General features: G+C 41.4%; 1 protein-coding gene across 1 annotated transcript in view; it reads right to left on the bottom strand.

The window, feature by feature from the left end:
* Window positions 1-19,999, bottom strand: part of CEP41 (centrosomal protein 41) — a 46,330-nt gene extending 26,331 nt beyond the window's left edge. The window contains exons 1-2 of the mRNA XM_032305228.1: window positions 19,707-19,999; window positions 6,094-6,157 (exon numbers count right to left, since the gene is read on the bottom strand). Of these exons, the coding sequence (XP_032161119.1) occupies window positions 6,094-6,157; window positions 19,707-19,739 (97 nt within the window). The 5' untranslated portion in view covers window positions 19,740-19,999. The remainder of the gene's footprint in view (window positions 1-6,093; window positions 6,158-19,706) is intronic.
* Between the last annotated feature and the right edge of the window lie 49 nt (window positions 20,000-20,048).

Here is a 20,048-nt window from a genome sequence, read left to right as displayed (position 1 = left end):
TGTGTTCTTCAACCACAATGGGATCAAACGGGAAATCAAAATAACAGGAAAATCTCCAAACCCTTGTAAATGAAACACCACATTTCTGAATAATTCATGGGTCAGAAAGATAGTCTCAAAGGAAATAAAAAGGCACAACGAACTGAATGAAAATGAAAATACAACATATCAAAATTTGTGGGACACAGCTAAAGCAGTGTTGAGAAATTTACAGCACTAACTATATGCATTAAAAAAGAGGAAAAGTCTTAAAACGATAAGCTAAGTTCCCACCCTCAACAACCTAGAAACAGAAGAACAAATAAACCCAAAGCAGAAGGAAGGAACAATACAGATGAGAGCAAAAATCAATGAAATTTTAAACATCACACGCTTGTTCTTCACAAGTATCAGTAAAATGGATAAATCCATAGCAAAGAAAAAAGGGAAGAGACACAAATGAGCAGTATCAGGGCCTAGCACTTCAGACAACAGAAGGATAATAAGTGAAGATTACAGTCCTACACACATAAATTTGAAAACTTGGATGAAACGTACTAATTCCTCAAAACACACAAACTACCACAACTCACCCAATAGGAAACAAGTAATTTGAATAGTCCCATAACTATGAAACAATTAAATTCAAAATTTAAAAACTCTCAGGAAGGAAATCTCTAGGTTCAGATGGTTTTACTAGAGAATTCTACCAAATGGTTAAGAAAGAATTAACACCAATTAACCAATTAATAACAATTAACACCAGGGTTTTTTGTTTTCTATTCAGTATTTTTTCTAATGGTGTGTTATTTTCTTAAACTGAGGTATAATTTACATATGATAAAAGTCACCTTTTAATTTAGGTTTGTTTTTTTTTTTCAAGAGAAGAGAGAATATCAGTGGGAGTAGGGTGGGGGAGGAAGGAGCAGAGAGAGAGAGGGAATCTCAAGCAGGCTCCAGGACCAGCTCAGAGCCCAATACCAGATTCGATCTCACAACCCTGAGATCATAACCCAAGCCAAAATCAAGAGTCAGATGCTTAACCAACTGAGCCACCCAGGCGCCACTATAAGTCACCGCTTTTAAGTGTACAATTCATAATATACAATCTCTTCCCAAAAACAGAACATGAGGAAATACTTTCCACCTCATTTTATGATGCCAGTATTACCCTGCTACTAAAACTAGACAAAGACAGCCCCCCCACTGCCCAAAAATTACAAACTAATGCACATCATTAATATAGACACAAAAATCTTCAGCCAAATAATAAACAGAACTGAGCAATATATAACAAGAATTACACACCATGACTAAGTGAGGTTTAGTCCATGGATGTAGCAATAGTACAATATTTGCAGATCAAGGTAATCCACCATATTAACCGGCTAAAGACAAAATCATATAATTATATCACTTGATGCAGTAAAACCATTTGTTAAAATTTAATAGTCATTCATGATGGAAAATTCTCAGAAAAACAGGAATAGGAGGAAACTTCTTCAGTCAGATACAGCTAACGTTATACTGGATGACGAAAGGCTGAATGCGTTCCCCCTAAGATTAGGGAAAAGACAGGATGTTTACTCTCATCACTCTTATTTGACATAGTTCTGGAAGTCCTAGCCAGTGCAATAAAACACATACACAGACTGGAAAGGAATGAATAAAACTTCTTTTTTGTAAATGACACCACTGTCTACAGAGAAAAGCCCACGGTATCTACCGAAAAAACCAACCAACCAAAAAACAAAACAAACCAACAAAAAACCCCAATAAACAAACAAACTCTTCTCTTTCTTAATAAGTGAATTTAGCAAAGTCCTAGGATTCAGGAGAAACATATAAAAATCAGCTGTAATTTCTATACATTAGCAATGAACACAATGACACCAAAATTAAAAAGATAACACCAATTACAATTGCTAAACAAAAAATGAAATACTTAGGTGTAAATCTAACAGACATATAAATCTAAGAGACAGGATACTTATGCTGCAATTTGTCCCCCCTTGTGGACACCTGCAACCACAGATTAGTACCAGACCCTACATGTACTGTTTTCCCTACACTAATCTACCTACGATAAAGTTTAATTTATAAATTAGGCACAGTAAGAAGTTAACTACAATAACTAATAATAAAAAAGGAAAATTATAATACATACTACAATAAAAGTTATGGGAAAGCGGTCTGTTTTTCAAAACATCTTATACTCCTCTTCTTGTGATGATGTGAGATAATAAAATGCCTGATGAGAAGTAAGTGAATGACATAGGCATTGTAACGTAGCATGAAACTACTACTGACCTTCTGAGATGCATCAGGAGGAGGAGTGTCTGCTTCCAGACTGCAGATGACCGCAGGTAACTGAAACTGGAAGGTGGGGGCAGCAGGGGGGTGGGGGACTAGTGTACTATAGTAATAGACTGGAAAACTTGACATAGTAAAGATGTCAGTTTTTTCCTAAATTGGTATATGGGTTCAATGCAACTCCTATCAAAATCAGAGCAGGGGCGCCTAGGTGGCTCAGTGGGTTAAAGCCCCTGCCTTTGGCTCAGGCCATGATCTCAGGGTCTTGGGATCGAGTTCCGCATCAGGTTCTCTGCCCAGCGGAGAGCCTACCTCCCCGCCCCCACCTCTGCCTGCCTTTCTGCCAACTTGTGATCTCAGTCTGTCAAATAAATAAATAAAATCTTTAAAAAAAAAAATCAGAGCAATGCTTTTTTGGTAAATGTAAATGAGATTATTCTAAAATTTATACAGAAAAGCAAAGGAATTGGAATAGCTAAAATAATTTGTAAAGAGAAAGAAAGTGGGAGTAATCAGTCTAACCAATTTTAATCAAGCCTGTGAGATAGTGGTAGGATAGACACATAGATCAATGGAACAGAAGAGAGAACCCAGAAATGGACCCACATAAATGTGCTAAACTGTTCTCTGACAAAGGTGAGCATGCAAAATTCAATGGAGGAAAGGCAGGCTTTTAACAAATGGAGCTAGAGCAACTAGACATCCATAAGCAAAAAGTTAACTCTGATCTAAGCTGCATATCTTATACAGTAATCACCTCAAAATGTTTTGTTTTCTCTTTTTGTATTTTTATTATATATTTATTTGAGAGTGAGCGAGCAAGAGCAGGAGCAGAGGTGAGGAGCAGAGGGAGAGGGAGAAGCAGGCTCCCCACTGAGCAGGAAGCCCTGTGCAGGACTCAATCCCAGGACTCTGGGATCATGACCTGAGCCAAAGGCAGAAGCTTAACCAAATGAGTGACCCAGGTTCTCTCTCTTTTTTTGTTTCTTATTTTTTCGATTTATTTTATCAAAGTGTATTGTTGACTTAAGTGTAAAACCTGAAACTATAAAACTTTTAGGAAAAAACTTCGATAGAAAATTTCTGGGATCTAGTCTTGGCAAAGAATTCTTAGACTTGACAGCAAAAGCATGATCCAGAAAAGGAAGCCTGATATACAGGACTTCACCACAATTAAAAACTTAGGCTCTTCAAAGACCCTGCCAGGAAAATGAAAAGACAAGCTGTAGACTGGAGAAAATATTTGCAAACAACAAAGGATCAGTAGCTCAAATCTATAAAGAACACTCCACATTCAAGTTAAAAAGCAAACAGTCCAATCAGAACACAGGCAAAAGACATGAAGAGATACTTCACTGAGTCAGATATACAGATGGCAAATAAGTACATGAAGAGCTGTTTAACATCATTAGCCATCAGGGAAACACACATCAAAATGGCAGTGATATGCCACTATTCAGCTAGCGGAATAGCTAAAATTAAAAATGGTGACACCACCAAATGCTGGTTAGGATGTTGGGAAACTGGAGCATTCATTCATTGCTGGGAAGAAGGTAAAATGGTCTAGCTACTCTGGAAAACAGTTTGGCAGTTCCTTAAAAAACTGCAAATGCAACTATCATCTCACCCAGTAATTGGACTTCTGGGCATTTATCTGGGAGAAATGAAGACTTATATTCACACAAAAATCAAAACATGAATGTTTATAGCACCTGTATTTGTAAGAGTTAAAAAGTGGAAACAATCCAGACCTCCTTGAACAGATAAATGGTTAAACTGTGGCACTTCCATACCATGGGAATACTACTCAATAAATTAAAAAGTATCAACTAATAAATGCAACAACGTTAAGGAATCCCCACAGAATTATGCAGGGTGCAAAGCCAATTAAAAAAAAAAAGTTGCATATTGTATGGTTCCATTTATATAGCATCTGTGAAATGACAAAATCATATAATTGAAGAACAGATTAGTAGTTGTCAGGGGTTAAGGAGAGGGTGAGGGTAGAAAGCGGATATGCCTTTAAAAGGACAACATGAGGGATCCCTGCAGTGCTGGAAATGTTCTGAATTTAGACTTGGATGTGTCAATGTCAGTATCATGGTTATTATACTATATAGTTTCCATAAGATGTTACTATGGGAAACTGGGTAAAGGGTACATGGGAACTTTCTCCATGATTTCTTAAAATTGTGAATCCATAATTACTTCAAAATAAAAAGTTTAATTAGCAAAACACTACTTTAAAAATCTGGGGATATAAAAGGCTATCGGCAATTACTATGAATTACAAAAAGCAGATTTCAGTATCTCAATTTAAAAAAAAAAAGAGGAAATTAATTTCAGGTACTATTTATTATTAAGTCAAATTTTAGTTAGGAATTGAGGAATGGAAGGGAAAGAAATGGGTTTTTATTCACAAATCCCAATTCAATTTCCAGGAGAAAAATCTATGAAGATACAGACAAACCTATATATCTGAAATAAACCTCAGCTCTTAAAAAATTTTCATTTTAAGAAGGTTCTAAAAGAAATGCATTCCTTTATAGTTGCCTTTTAAATGTTATCTGGACCCCTCAGAAAAAATATATAGCATTTTTAACCAAAGTGCTTCCTTCACAGAATAGCTTATTCCAGAGGAGTGGGTCACAGTTACAGTTAAGGGGGTGGGGGGGCAGGTAGAGATGGAGGAATTGAAGGCATTTGTGGTACAAGGAATGAGGCTCAGGGAAAAGCTGGGGCAGCTGGCTGAAGAGACAGTGGCCAGGCTTCACACCAGGTCTCCTGATGTACCACTGACTTCTGCACCCTGCATTCAAACCCTTGTTCTGTCTCCTTTCATTGAACTTGAAGTAAATGACACAATCTCTGTGTCACAATTTCCTCCTCCTCAAAAACGGAGATAAAATTTTCTACCTACTGTCAAGCAGGATATTTGCAAGGATAAATATCTATACAGCTTGGAAATGTTTGAAAGAAAGGTCCCAAGAAATTGTATCTGCAAAGGTGGTTCATTTAAAACATTCAATTGAAGTTCATTTTATATGAGCAAGCTTGCATAATGGAAGACAGTAATTTCGAAGGAGACTGGAGGAAGGGAAAGACAAAATGAAGGAGATTCAAACCAAGTCAATATCTTGTCTATATCTTCTTGGTTGTCCTCAGGTTACCCGTGGCAAACTCAGCATTGCCAAAGGCATGTGGTGCCCCAATCCACTAGCAAAACCTTCCCAATAGAATGGATTTGCCACAAAGGACTTTGAATGGTTGAAAAACGAAACAAATAAATCAAAATCTCAAAAGCCTACAAATCCACTAGGGACCCGGGGAGTGGTTAAGCTCTTTGACCACAAAATTCACAATTTACACTCATCTTTCTATGTCTATAACTTTGCATGTAGTTGGTACTCAGCAAGTACTGAATTGAACAAGTGTATACAGATACTATCTATTATTCCAAGTTTAAAGGAATATACTTGAAGTGTTTCAAAAGAGAGGTTTGTTTGTTTACTTATTTATTTATTTAGGGGTATTTATTTAGCCTCAGCCTTGTAATTTATTGAACAAGGTTTTTATCAGTTTTGCAATTTATAAGAAGCTAAGTTATGTAAATAGAAATTTTTACTGATAATCTGAAGGAAAAAAAAAAAGCTTTCAAAGACAGAGCGTGAACCTGGAAGGCCATGGGACTGGAATGTGACCTTGAGCTTTGACTGACAGCAGGAATAACAGCCTGCTTCTTGACAGTAATTTGTTATTGGATTTTTTTTTTTAAGTTTTAATTTTCTAATATTTACTCACCAGTATCCAGTCTTGACTTGATATGCTGATACCGTGGATTCTGTGGTATTCTTTTGGTCAGATACTAAAAATTAAGAAAATTCACAATTAACTGAGTTAATATAAAAGTAAGGGTGACAAAGGCAGGAAAGAATCATATATTTAAAAAATAGAACGGATGATAAAATTTCATCAAATTTAAAGAAGAAAGGAGCTCTAGAGGTCCAACTGTCCCTTCAGTCAAGAACTCTTCACGACAACATTTCCACAGGTGAAGATGGTTATCTTGTTTCTATCAAAATATTTATTTATTTATTTATTTATTTTTTGGTCCAAATAATCTCATAGCACGAGTAATTTGGGGGTGGGGGTGAAGAAAAACTCTTAAAGATGATTTCTGACATTGAGCCAAATTAGTCTCCCTCTAAGTTCCATCCAATCCACTGTCACAACCCAGAATAAGACACCCCCCCTCCACTCCTGCCTCAAGAAATCTGTGAAAATAACTAAAGGCAGCTCTCTCACCCTTCTTTTTAGTTTTACTCTTTGTATGATGATTTCTAGGCCATTGCCCCTGGACACCCTCCAGATTTTATCCATCTCTTCCCTGAAAAGTAGCACTTGGACCCAGACCTGCGCACTGTGCCCAGATGCTGCCAGGCCAGGACCCAGTTTGGCAGTCCTCCCTGCTGCTTGCCTGGGGTCTGAGGTTCCACAGATGTCACTACAATGGTGTCCACTCTTGGGGCAGCTGAGGCTCCTCACGGCCCAGGGTAAGTTTGTGGTCATCCAAAAATGGCTATTGTCCTGTACTCTGGGAGTGAACTCAAAGTCCAAGCACAAGACATTTATGCATATTAAGTTTCAGGGGTATTGGTGAAAGCCATCAAAGTGAGGGAAGGCTGGTGAATTGACACTTCAAGATACAGCTTTCTTGCTTGGGCCTTTTCCTGGCCTACAAGAAAGAACATCATTTGCTCAGTCACAGGCAGCTGTGGAATAGGAAACTGAAACTGGCCAATACACTTCTGGCTTCATCTTCCGCCCCTCTTGCACGTGTTCCCTTATTGATGTTGCCCGAGAGCTCCCCTAACTTGCGGCGCTCACTTTAGTCTCCAGGCTTAACAAATGTCTGCCTAGAATGCCTTTCCTTGACTTGCCCTTAGGTAGAAACTTACTTCCACTGTAAGTTTGACCACAAACTTACCCAAGGTGGAATCAGGCATTTCTTCTCTGTGGCTCCCAGAGTACCCTGTATCCCTGTATCCCTCAGAAGCAACCTGAGCTGCTTCTCTAGATTTCCTCTAGATTTCCTCAAATCTGTATTCATCCAGAACCTAGTACACAGCGGACACATTTGCTGATAGGCAGTCAACAAATGAGTATCTAGAATGCAGAGTATAGAGGCGCCTGGGTGGCTCAGTTGGTTAAATAACTAACTTCCTTTGGCTCAGATTATGATCCCAGGGTCCTGGGATCTAGCCCCGCACTGGGCTCCCTGCTCAGTGGGGAGCCTGCTTCTCCCTCTGCCTGCTGAACTCTCCCTCTCTCTCTCTCTCTCTGGCAAATAAATAAATAAAATCTTATAGTATCTTATAATAATCCCCTGGTTCCTTGGAAGAGAATACCAAACTTTATTATTATTATTTTTAATTACTGTAATTAATTACTTAGACAGAGAGATAGTGAGAGAAGGAACACAAGCAGGGGGAGTGGGAGAGGGAGAAGCAGGCTTCTTGCCGATCAGGGAGCCCGATGTGGGGTTCGATCCCAGCCTCGGGATCATGACCTGAGCCGAAAGCAGACGCTTAATGACTGAGCCACCCAGGTGCCCTTATTTATTTATTTTTTTAAGTAATCTCTATACCCAATGTGGGGCTTGAACTCATGACCCTGAGATTAAGAGTCGCTTGCTCTACCAGCTGAAAGAAAGAAGAAGAAAAAACCGTGTGGAGAACACCAAACTTTAAAACCCGAATCATCTGCTCTTGAAAACGTAGTTAGCTACAGCATGTCCTGCTGGCCAGCGTTTTAGATTTCAGAGACCAGGAAGAATTTTTTTAAAACTGGGGGCACCTACAGAGAAAAATCAACATTTAATTTTGCCAAGAAAGGACATTAAAAAGAAAGCACAAAATTCATAACCACCATCTGATGTTTTAATACCTAAAATGTAAGAAAGAAAAAAAAATCCCAGAATAAAAAGATTGGTCTTTAAGTGTTATTAAAAAACTCATGACATTGTCTGTGTTTTCCATTTCACTCCAGGCAAGTGAACACTTAGCACTGGGCCTCACATATCTGTGTGTGTGTGCGCGCATGCGTGTAACCCCTGAGCTATTTTATCCCTAGAGAAAGACTGGAAAACTTCAGTCTCCCTCTGACCAGCAAACTGCTGTCTTTAAGAGAAACTGACTCTGACATCGATTCCAACTCCTTCCTAGATGAAAACAGAAGATTCTTAAGTGAGAGAAGGGAAATATCTAAAGACTGAAAAGGGGAACTTTAGAATAAGATCCCCCCAGAGGAAAACAATATCATAGCAAAACAAACCAAAAAAACCCAAAAATGCAAACTAAAAAGCCAGGAAAATCACGTATCTGGTAAACTGAGTCAAGAAAAGCTAATAGTAGAATTCCATTATCTTAGGCTAAGGGATTTTCTTTAATTTTATTTTTGTTTGGTACTCTGTACTTTCATCATTTCTATATGCTATTTCCTGTTTTTACTTTTGTTTAGTTTTGTTTTCCACTAGTTTCCTAGCAAAGTGTCTTTTGAAAAACTCCAGGCTAGTCTGTGCTGAACCAAGGGGATTTATCCATACCTAAGCCAACATAGCTAAGAAGTGAGGGTGTCTCCTGGGACCAGGTGTGGTGGCAGCAGAATGATGGGGGAGAGAGTGTGGACAGCTGCAGTCGCTGGGCCCTTCCCGCCCCCGGTTTTCCCTTACAGAGACTAATGAGAAATCCATATGCTGCAGTAGAAAAATGCAGTGTCTCTTTTCCATTTTCCCATTTTGGACCACTTCTTGTTCCTGACTTTCTAGTGCCAACTACAACGTACAACTGTGCTTCACTCTAAGCAGACTGCCATAGCTTTTATGGAACTGCCATACTTTTTTCCTTAAAATTCTTGCTTTGTGGGGGGTGACTATTTCTTGACCTACTGACCAACTGGCTTCTTTAAATTACATAAACATGATGGAATAGTAGAAAGTGAAAGAGCTGAGGAAAGAAGCTGTTTCAAGGACTATTCATTCATTCAACAAAGCCTTATTGAGCACTAACCATTCAGGCAACATTAACTGGAGGAGTGAGCTCCTGCACTGAGGACCACAGCCATCCAGTTCTCAGTGGTGCTGGGAAGGAAGATAAACCAACAAAGAGAAACCCCACTTTGCATGATGAAAAGGAGAGGGAAGCAGGGGACAGGAGCTTGCGGAATCAGTTCCCGATCCTGACTAAAAGAGTCAAGAACCATGTCCTGAGCGGTGACTTCTGGGCCGAAATCTGATGGCCAAGAAAATCAGTCAAGCTAAAGGAGTAGTGGGTGGAAGCAGCAGGGTTTCTGGGTGGACCCAGGGCACAGGGGGCAGCATGGGGTCAGATGAGACTGAAGAGGCAGGGAGGGCAGTTTCTCAAGGGCCTTGTATCCACGCTAAGAAACCCAGATTTTTTTTTTCCTGTAGTTGACTAGTTCTTAAATGGCAATTTTGCTCCCCCTGCTCCTGGGGACAATTGTCAATGTCTGCAGATATTCTAGGTTGTCAGAACTGGGGGTGGTGGTGGAGGTGCTACTGGTATCCACTGAGTAGAGAACGGGGAGGCTGCCAAACTTCCCACAATGACAGGGAAGTCCCCTACGGCAAAGAAGGAGCTGGCCCCAAATGCTACTGGTGCCAAAGTTGAAAAACCCCAGTACAGATGATTGGGGAGTCATTGAAGACAGTTTAAGGAGAAGTGATGGGATCATCCTTCCATTCTAGAAATCTCACACTGGCAGCATTCTGGAGAACTAATGGGATCGCCGCCATCAAGGATAGAGGCACAAAGATAAGTTAAGGGGTGGTAGTTCTAAGAAACGTCTGCGGTGCTAAGGGAGTGACAGTAGAGATGACAAAGAAGAGACAGTTTCAAGAAATCTTTTAAAGACGTAAAATCATATGATTGAAAACTGACTGGTGTAACAGGGGATGACAGTGATTATCATTCCCCAAAAAAGGGACTTAAAGGGGAAGCATATATTGAAAAAAACATTATGTTTTTCCTATTGAGGCATGTTAAGTGTGCGATGTCTGTAGGTCATTCAAAATGGAAGTGGTGGGCTGGCTGTTTGGGTCTGAGATCAGGAGGGAAATCTGGGGTTGCAGAAAAGGACTTGGGGGTTGTTGGCATATAGGAAGCAGAGGAAGCCATACGAATAGACAAAATCACCCTCAGAGGTTGTGTAAGACGGAGAAGAAAAACCCCAGCACTTAAGGTCAGGTAGAAAAAAGCACCATGCATGAGACTCATGAGAGGCCAGAAGAAAGTGGGTCACGAAAACTAAAGAAGAGTTTCAGGAAGAAGGGAGTGATCAAGAGTGATCAATGCTGTCAAGTCCGAGAACAAGAGGTCAAACATGAACAAGCCAGCAAGAATGCAGGTCAAGTATGAGAATAACAAAGCAAATTTGGATTGAACAAAGCAGGACATTGTTGACGACCCTGGTGTTTGAGGTTATAGCAAATTGACAGAAGCAGAAGCAAAAACAGCAGGTTGTATGAGACGGGGAGGGAGGAAAGAAGATAGTAGCCAGATGGCCTTTTTTTTTTTTATCTTGAGAGTTGCTAAGGAATTAGTTTTTGTTGTTGCTTTGTTTTGTTTTGGAAGAAAGGAGAGATTTAAGGATGTTTAGAGGCTAGATAGGAGGGGTTGGAAATGGAGAGGAGGGAGCAGGAAAAGATGAGGCCCAGAGCCCAGGTGGAAGGTTCTGCTTTGGATATGTATTTAACATAAAGATATCAGATAGGTAATCATGATGAAGTTCGTCGGGGGGATGGAGGAGGCTAAGAAAGTTCATGTCTGTGGTATTATCAGTGAGCAATGAAAAATGTCAAAGATCCTTTGAGGGTTTAGATCCCTAGAAAGGGTCCAAAGATAATGTCTTTTTTGTCTATCCATGCCATCCATCACTTCTACTTGTCTTTCAAGACCCAGCATAGATGTATCTTCCAAGCAGACTCCTTTGAAGGTCCCAGCCAGATGGAAGTCTCTTCCCTGCCCAGATGGTCACAGCACTTTGTACGAATTACACTCCTCACTTCCTGCACTTGGGACATGGCTTGACCTCTTGGATCTCTGTACCTGCTGCAGGGCCTCCCACCAGTGTGAGCAGTAAGGACTGCCTAATGGATGCATTGGCTCTGAGCCTTGAATAGCACAGCGGGATGCCCTAGGAACCCACTTATGGGGGTTGGGGGGGTTGGGGGTGCGAGACTTTGTGGAAGAAATGGCACTGGGACTGGGTTTTAAGGGTTGAACTTCTATGGATAAAGCCAAGGGGGAAGGATGGAAAAAGTATTCCAAGTGGAGAAAATTAGAGCAGTAAAGCCACTTTAAAAGCATGTTGAAAGAACCCCACATTGTTCGATTTGCTAGAGAAGGTACAACAGAAACAATGGAGATAATCCCTGCTAACATTTGCTGAGCACTTAACCATGTCATCAGGAACTTGACTAAGCATTTTACCTACATTATCTCATTTAATCCTCACAACCACTCCTGATGTAGATTTTAGTATTATCTTCATTCTACATATTGGGAAATGGGACACAGAGATGGAGTGACTTCCCGAGGTTAGTCAGCTGGTGAGAAGGGTGGGACCTGGAATGAAACTGGGTAGTCTGTCTCTAGAGCTTGCCCACTTCCACTTGTTCCAGGGGCTCTGGATACCAGATCCACCAGTGGGTTTTAGATGGCCCATGAGTCCTATTAAACTATGAAAATTTTGTGAATGTGCATTCATCTGGTGAAGGGGTCTGAGATTTTCACTACATTTTCAAGAAGGTTTATAACCCAAAAATGGTTAAGAACCATGGGTATATGAAATCCTGTGCTTATGGTGGGACGTGGACATGCAGACTCGAAGTAGAAAAGCCTGAATGTAGACTGAGGGTTTGGAGGAGGTCCTGAGGACAATGGAAGGTACCAAAAATACTGAGCTATGAGCCACATCATTGCAAGAGTATTTTGGCCAATTACTAATACATGCAAAGAAAGACTGGGCTCTATGAATGCATAGATGTTGGAGAGGGGAGAAGAATGAGAAGTCAACAATGGGATTTTTCTGAAAGCAAATCACTAAAAAATGAGTGAGATTGTTTGAATCTCAAATTGTTCAAACATGAATGAGCTTTTCTGACTTCCCACCTCTCTCAAAATGAAACTCACAAGGTTGGTTGTATTTCAACTGCAACATATATAATAAGATTTACTTTTAAAGGACTTTAAAAAATACCATTATTGCTCAGAATTTCCCTACTTATCTCCTTTGAATAGACAGGGGGTCCCTAAAAAGAAGGAAATGAATTCAATCTTGAAAAGAGTCTCATTTAAGGCAATCTCACATTTAATACAGGTCTTTGAAAAGAGAGCATTTTTTTTAATGGCAGTTTTTTTTTTTTTTTAAAAGATTTTATTTATTTATTTGACAGAGAGAAATTACAAGTACACTGAGAGGCAGGCAGAGAGAGAGAGAAGGAAGCAGGCTCCCTGCTGAGCAGAGAGCCCGATGTGGGACTCGATCCCAGGACCCTGAGATCATGACCTGAGCCGAAGGCAGCGGCTTAACCCACTGAGCCACCCAGGCGCCCTTTAATGGCAGTTTTAATCTGGTCCAATTCTACTGATCTCAAACACCAATCTTGATTGACCCTGTTTGCACATGTAGCAACCCCATTTTGTTAGCAACTACTCTGTATGGCTGATTGTGTTTTTCAAGACGTTTGCAACAGAATTTCCCATCTCACTTATACTGTGATGTTGAAACTCCTCCCATGGTGGGGTGGGCCAATGTCCCCTTTTTTCCCCCGCACCCCCACACCCACGCTTGAATCTGGATGGGCTTGTGACTATGATTAAAGTGCTGCCTTATGACTTCTGAGGCGAGATCATAAAAGACAATATGTTTCTACCTGGTTCTCCTGGGATACTTGTTCTTGGAACTCAACTACAATGTTGTCAGGAAGGCCAAGCCACATAGAAAAGGCCATTTGTAGGTGGTATGGTTGATAGCCCCAACTGAGGTCCTTGCCAACAGACTGTAACAACAGCCATGAAGAAGCCTTCAAGAAAACTCTAGCCCTAGCTTCTGTCTGCCTGCAAAACCATATGAGATCCCAAAGAAGAAGCACCTAGCTGAGCCAGGTCAACCCTCAGAACCATAGAGATCATAATAAAATGACTATTATTTTAAGTCACTAAACATGGGGTGATTCATGATAAGTCAATATATAAGCAGAATACATATTCTAATATATAACTGGAATGCCTTCTGGCTATTCCTCAGTCCATTGCAACATGGCTACTGTCCCCAACATTCTACTATGGTTCCTCTGGTAGCTAGCCAGCATCAGAGAGCCCTTAATTGCTGAATATAATGCTGACTTTCCATTATTTAACGCACTCGACCTTTCGGTACCATTTGACACTGGTATATAGCCCCACCTTCTTTAGTTTCCACTCCCTTGGCTTCAGGGATATCGCTCTCCCGATTCTCCAATGACACAAGGATCATTTCTGTCAGCTGCTTAAACACTGTGATCCCCAGGATTCCACCTTCTCAATCTATAGGTTCTCTGAGAGCCAAACACTTAGGTTTAATTCCATTTATATGCTTGATATCCAAATAGGGAACCATGGCCTGACTTCTTCTCCCAGCTCAGGCATATATTCATTTACTCATTCAACAGATGTTTACTGCATGCCAGGCAGTAAATGGGACAATGCATACAAGGACCCTAGTTTATGTTCTTGTAAGTATGCCAGAAATAAATAAATAATTATAGATTACAAATAAAATAATTACAGATCATGAACTACTGGATGAAGACAGCATATTGAACACATGCATTTAATTTCACTTCCTTCCAAAACCTCAATTTTGTCTTCTATTTTAAGGACATAAAGCTCAAAAAACCAGAGAGTGGGAGAAGTGACAGCAATAGATTTTTGAATTCTAGAAAGCGGATCAACAGTGAAAATGACTTGACTGATTCAAGAAAGTCAAAGGGAAAGCCAAGAACAATTCTTAAAAGTCTTAGGAATTGACAAGCCTCAAGCACCTCCAGAAATGGGGAGCAGAAGGAGTGGCTCAAAAAAGGAAGATCGTTTGAAGGCTGATTGAGAAGCAACTTGATCTCCAAATTCCTGTTCCCTGCGCGCTACTGGGTGACTGCCCCTCCCCCCCCCATGGTAGCTCTCTATAGATTTATTCCCTGAGAAGGATTTCTGGACTGGGAGGTCTATAGACAGAGAAAGGCAGAGATATCATTACTGAAAATAGGGGTATTAAGTGAATGATGCATACTAATGTTGAGATTTAGCTCCTAGCCCTAATTCCTCCAGGAATTCAGATAGGCTTTTACTTCAGGAGACTGAAGGAATTCTCTGAGGACAATCACCAGCCTAAGAGGAAAGAGCTGAAGGTACAGATTTGGGAGGATAGTTGCCCAAACCATGGCCCAGTGAGATCTTCCTGTAATTAGGCTCACCGTCAGAAAGTTCCTCTCAGGGCACCTGGATGGCTCAGTGGGTTAAGCCTCTGCCTCTGGCTCAGGTCATGATCTCAGGGTCCTGGGATCGAGTCCCCACATCAGGCTCTCTGCTCAGCGGAGAGCCTGCTTCCCCCCTCTTTCTCTGCCTACTTGTGACTTCTCTGTGTATCAAGTAAATAAATAAAATCTTTAAAAAAAAAAGAAAAAGAGGGGCGCCTGGGTGGCTCAATGGGTTAAACCACTGCCTTCGGCTCAGGTCACGATCTCAGGGTCCTGGGATCAAGTTCCGCATCGGGCTCTCTGCTCAGTGGGGAGCCTGCTTCCCTCTCTCTCTCTCTCTCTCTCTGCCTGCCTCTCTCTCCATCTACTTGTGATCTCTCTCTGTCAAACAAATAAATAAAATCGTTAAAAAAAATTAAGTTGAGGGGCACCTGGGTGGCTCAGTGGGTTAAAGCCTCTGCCTTCGGCTCAGGTCATGATCCCAGGGTCCTAGGATCGAGCCCTACATCGGGCTCTCTGCTCTGCAGGGAGCCTGCTTCCTCCTCTCTCTCTCTCTCTCTGCCTGCCTCTCTGCCTACTTGTGATCTCTGTCTGTCAAATAAATAAATAAAATCTTTAAAAAAAAAAAAAATTAAGTTGACCTTTATTTGTCTGACGTGGAAAGATTTCCAAGACTTATTGTTAAGTGCAAAGAGTAAGTAAAAAAGCCATATATATGATGTTGTTAACACTTAGGTAAAAGAAAACTGCAAAATAAAACTCTCTACATACACACACATATACACACACACAAATGCACAGAGAACATTTTGGAAAAGATAACTGGAAACAAATGATACGTTGTGATGGAGGAAAATTTTCCTACATTATTTATAAAAATTTAGGAATAATACAGAATAAAAATAAAGGTAGATAGGAACTCCAAGAAAAACAAAAAATAATAAGAAAGCAAATATAACCATAATGATCACTGCTTTGGCAATAATTTATATTTATATAGTCACAGACCAAAACAACAGTAAAAAAAATCCAATTAGAAATTAGGAAAAAGATACAAAGAGATATTCTGTTGAAGAAGATATATGAATGGCAAATAAGCACATGAAAAAATTTAAGACATTCAACCTCAGTATCCATTGGGGAAATACAAGTTCAGACCATTATGAGATGTCACAGTATACCCATTAAAACAACTATGGGGCGCCTGTGTGGCTTAGTTGGTTAAGGAACTGCCTTTAGCTCCGGTCATGATCCCGGGGTCCTGGGATAGAGACCGGTGTCAGGCTCCCTAATCCTTGGGGGCCTGCTTCTCCTCTCTCTCTGCCAGCTGCTCCCTTGCTTATGCTCTCTCTCTCTTTCTCTCTGTCAAATAAATAAATAAATAAATCTTTAAAAAAACACACACACACACAACTAAAATAGGGGCATCTGGGTGACTCAGTCCAACTCTTGATTCTGGCTTAGGTTATGATCTCAGGGTTATCAGATCAAGTCCCACACTGGGTTCTGTGCTTGGTGCGGAGCCCGCTTGAGATTCTCTCTCCCTCAACCTCAGTCCCTCCTTCCCTCCTCCTCTCTCCCTCCCTAAAGACAAACAAACAAACAAAAAAAACACACACAAAAAACCCCACAAAAAACTAAACTAAAATAAAAAATACTGACAATACCAGATGTTGTCAAGAATGTACAGAAACTCATCTCTCATTCACCGGTGATGAGAATGTAAAATGGTACAGTTCACTCTGGAAAATAGTTTGGTACTTTCTAAAAAACTAAATGTAAGCTCACATACAACCTAGAAACTATACTCCTAGGCATCTATCCCAGAGAAATGAAAATAAACATCCACACAAACAGCTGTACCCAAAAGTTCATATGTTTATTCAGAATAGCCCCAAACTGCAAACAACCAAAATATCCTATAATAGTTGAATGGTTAAACAAACTGTTATAAATACACACCACAGAATACTAATCAGCAACAAAAGGAATGTACTACTGCTATAGGCCACAATTTGGGTGTGTCTCAAGGACATTATTCTGAGTGAAAAAAGCCAATCTCAAAAGGTCACATATCATGTGATTCCATTTATGTAACATTCCTAATGACAAAATTACAGAAATGGAGAACACATTAGTGGTTGCCAGGGGCTAGGATGGTGAGGTAGAGGAAATGGAAATGACTAGGAAGGGACAGTATGAGGGAGCTATTTGTGGTGACAGAATAGTTCTGTATTTTGATTATAAATCTAAACATGTGATACCTTGATTATATTAAGCCTACACATGTGAAAAAATAGCCTAGAATAATATACACATTGTACAAATGTCAAATTGTACAAATTTATGGCTTTGATATTGTATTATACTTACATAAAATATAATCAATGGGGAAACTGGGTGAAGGTACATGGGACTATACTATTTTTGCAACTTCCTATGAATCTATCATTATTTCAAAATAAAATTTTTGTAAAAGGACATCAGAGCCCAAAACAGGTCTTAAGAATTAAGAACACAACAGCAGAAATTAAATAGGATTAGAAGATAAAGTTAAATAAACAAATCTCCCAAAGAGAGCAAAAAGACTAAGATAAAGATGTGGAAAACAGGAAATAAAATTTAAGAAAATTAGAGAACCAGTCTTATAGAAGCGACATGAAAATAATTAATTTAAGAAAGAGAGAATGCGGGCGCCTGGGTGGCTCAGTGGGTTAAGCTGCTGCCTTCCGCTCAGGTCATGATCTCAGGGTCCTCGGATCGAGGCCCGCATCGGGCTCTCTGCTCAGCAGGGAGCCTGCTTCCCTTCCTCTCTCTCTGCCTACTTGTGATCTCTCTCTGTCAAATAAATAAAATCTTTAAAAAAAAAAAAGAGAGAGAGAATGGAGGGGGGCCTGGGTGGCTCAATGGGTTAGGCCTCTGCTGATCTCAGAGTTCTGGGATTGAGCCCCACATGGGGCTCTCTGCTCCGCGGGGAGCCTGCTTCCGCCTTTCTCTCTGCCTGCCTCTTTGCCTACTTGTGACCTCTTTCTCTCTGTCAAATAAATAAATAAATAAGAGAGAGAATGGAGAAAATAGGAGGGTGAAGTCAACAACAAAATAATTCAGCAGAATTTCACAGCATATAAAGACATGAATTCTGGTGTCTACCAAAACGAGTGAAGAGACCCACAGCAAGGAGTATCTTTGTGAAACACAACACTGTTAACATAGAGAAAATTCTACAAGCTTCCAAAAAGGAAAAATCAAGTCAAGTACAAAGGTAGAGCATGGCTCTGGACTTCTCCACAGCAACGGTGGATGCTAGAAAACTATAATGCCATGTTTTCAAAATGCTGATGGTTTCCAACTAAGAATTCTATACTCCACCAAACTTGCAAGCAAATAAATGTGAAGGCAGAATAACGTTTTCAGACATGCTTAGCATTTTAGAAAGAAATAAAAAATGGTTATTTCTCATGCACTTTTTTCCAAGAAATTACTGGAAAATGTGCTCCACTAAAACAAGGAAGTTGGACATCTTCCTCTAGGACACAAATGTATGACCACACAGAGCATCCCAGCTCTGGTCCCCTACACTCCTCTCTCTCCCACATTCCTGATCTCATCAATGGCATGGGCACTGCTGAGTAGCCCAAGCTGGGAAACTAAGTCATCCATTCCACTCTCATTTCTCAAAGCTAACCATGAAGTCTTAATGATTTAACTACCTAAATATTTCTCATTTCTGTCCCATGTTCCATGACGTTCCTTTAGATCTATATGGTAAATACCACCTAACCCATCTGCCTACCCCTCTCCTGGCCTCCTCAACTCCACGATGTGGCTAACAGCCGTCTGCCTAAAATGCAAATCTGACCACATCACTCAGTTACTGAAAGATCCTCAAAAGCTTCTCAAATTCAGTCCAGCAGGCAAGATAAATATGGGGCAAACGGCCACTCTCCTCACCTATCTCCCCCACCTTCATGATAGAGATTATATTTGATCCTGGTATTGCCCTGCAGAGCCTCACAACTTTCTCCGCATAGCTCATAGCCAACCACCATGAAATGAAATAATTTGCAACTCCTGTTCGGTATAAAGGCCCGGAAGACCCTTCCAGACTTGACTCCAGCTTCTCTACAGGGAACTGTCCACTCCCAGTCACCTCGCCATTTCAGACCATGGCCAGGACCGACGCTTCCCTCACTCGTCTCTGTGCTCTCGCATCCTGTTCCCCAACCACGCTGTATCCAAATGGTTTCCAAGTCTCCCTCCCTAGACTGAACTTACTAACGGGCGAATGCCTTGTCTTACTCTGTGCTAGCACCTGCTGCCATGTAAGAGTCCAGTCAACATTTGTTGAAACTAAGGGACCACAAATACCGCGGGGCACTACAGGCGGAACCAAGTTCAAGGTCCTATCGGTTAGAGGGTAAACTAAGGTCAAATTCTGCGTCCTTTCCAAATGGCTTGATCTGCTTATTCCTACTCTTCTGCATCCCCATAATCAGAAATGATGGTTGCTCCTGATTTTGCTCCTTCCGTGTTCCGGGCGTTCATTCAGGAGTTCATTATTTTATGTAACTGCCGCGCCTAGACTGGAAGCCCTTTGAGGGAAGGGGCTGTGTCCTCGCGCACTTCGCGGCTCTGGGCGACAACCGCCAGCGCTCAGGGAGCATGTGCGGGAGAGCGGCCTCTCCCGCACCGGATCCCGGCCTCAGCTCCGAGTCCCCCGGGCCCGCCCCGCCTCCCTGCGCTCTCCAGACCCCTCCTCACGCCGGCCGCTTCCCGCCTTCCGGCCAGCGGAAGTCGCTAGCTGCTCTTCCCCGGCCACGTGGAGCCTTTTCCGGTGCGCCCGCCCCCTCCGGCTCTCCGATCCGGACCTGGCCCTCACCTCAGGATTCCCAATGTGCCTCCGGACAGACATATCTGCTCCAAACGACCACGCTGGGATTCTAGCCTCACCGGTAGCCTCTAACCCTAGCTTCCTACCCACCCCCCAACAACCTCTCTCGGCCGCCTCCTTACAACCTCTACTCCGATTGGCCTTCTTTCTCCGGCCAGCCAATGGAGGCCCTGTTTACTCTGCCATTGCGGGGTCAAGGGAGAGCGAAGCGCCGCTCAATGGTTGCCACAGGCAACGGGGGACGCCAGCTGCGGAAGCCTTTTGTGCTTTGCGCGGGTCCCCGCCGGCTGCTGTCTGAGCGCGGGAAGAGGGATGCGGGGGGAGGGGTAG

This window comes from Mustela erminea, chromosome 11, assembly GCF_009829155.1.
Source record: "Mustela erminea isolate mMusErm1 chromosome 11, mMusErm1.Pri, whole genome shotgun sequence".
In the NCBI taxonomy this organism is placed as follows: domain Eukaryota; kingdom Metazoa; phylum Chordata; class Mammalia; order Carnivora; family Mustelidae; genus Mustela; species Mustela erminea.
Note: the sequence above shows the minus strand (reverse complement) of the source record. Positions and strands in the feature narration are given on the sequence as shown.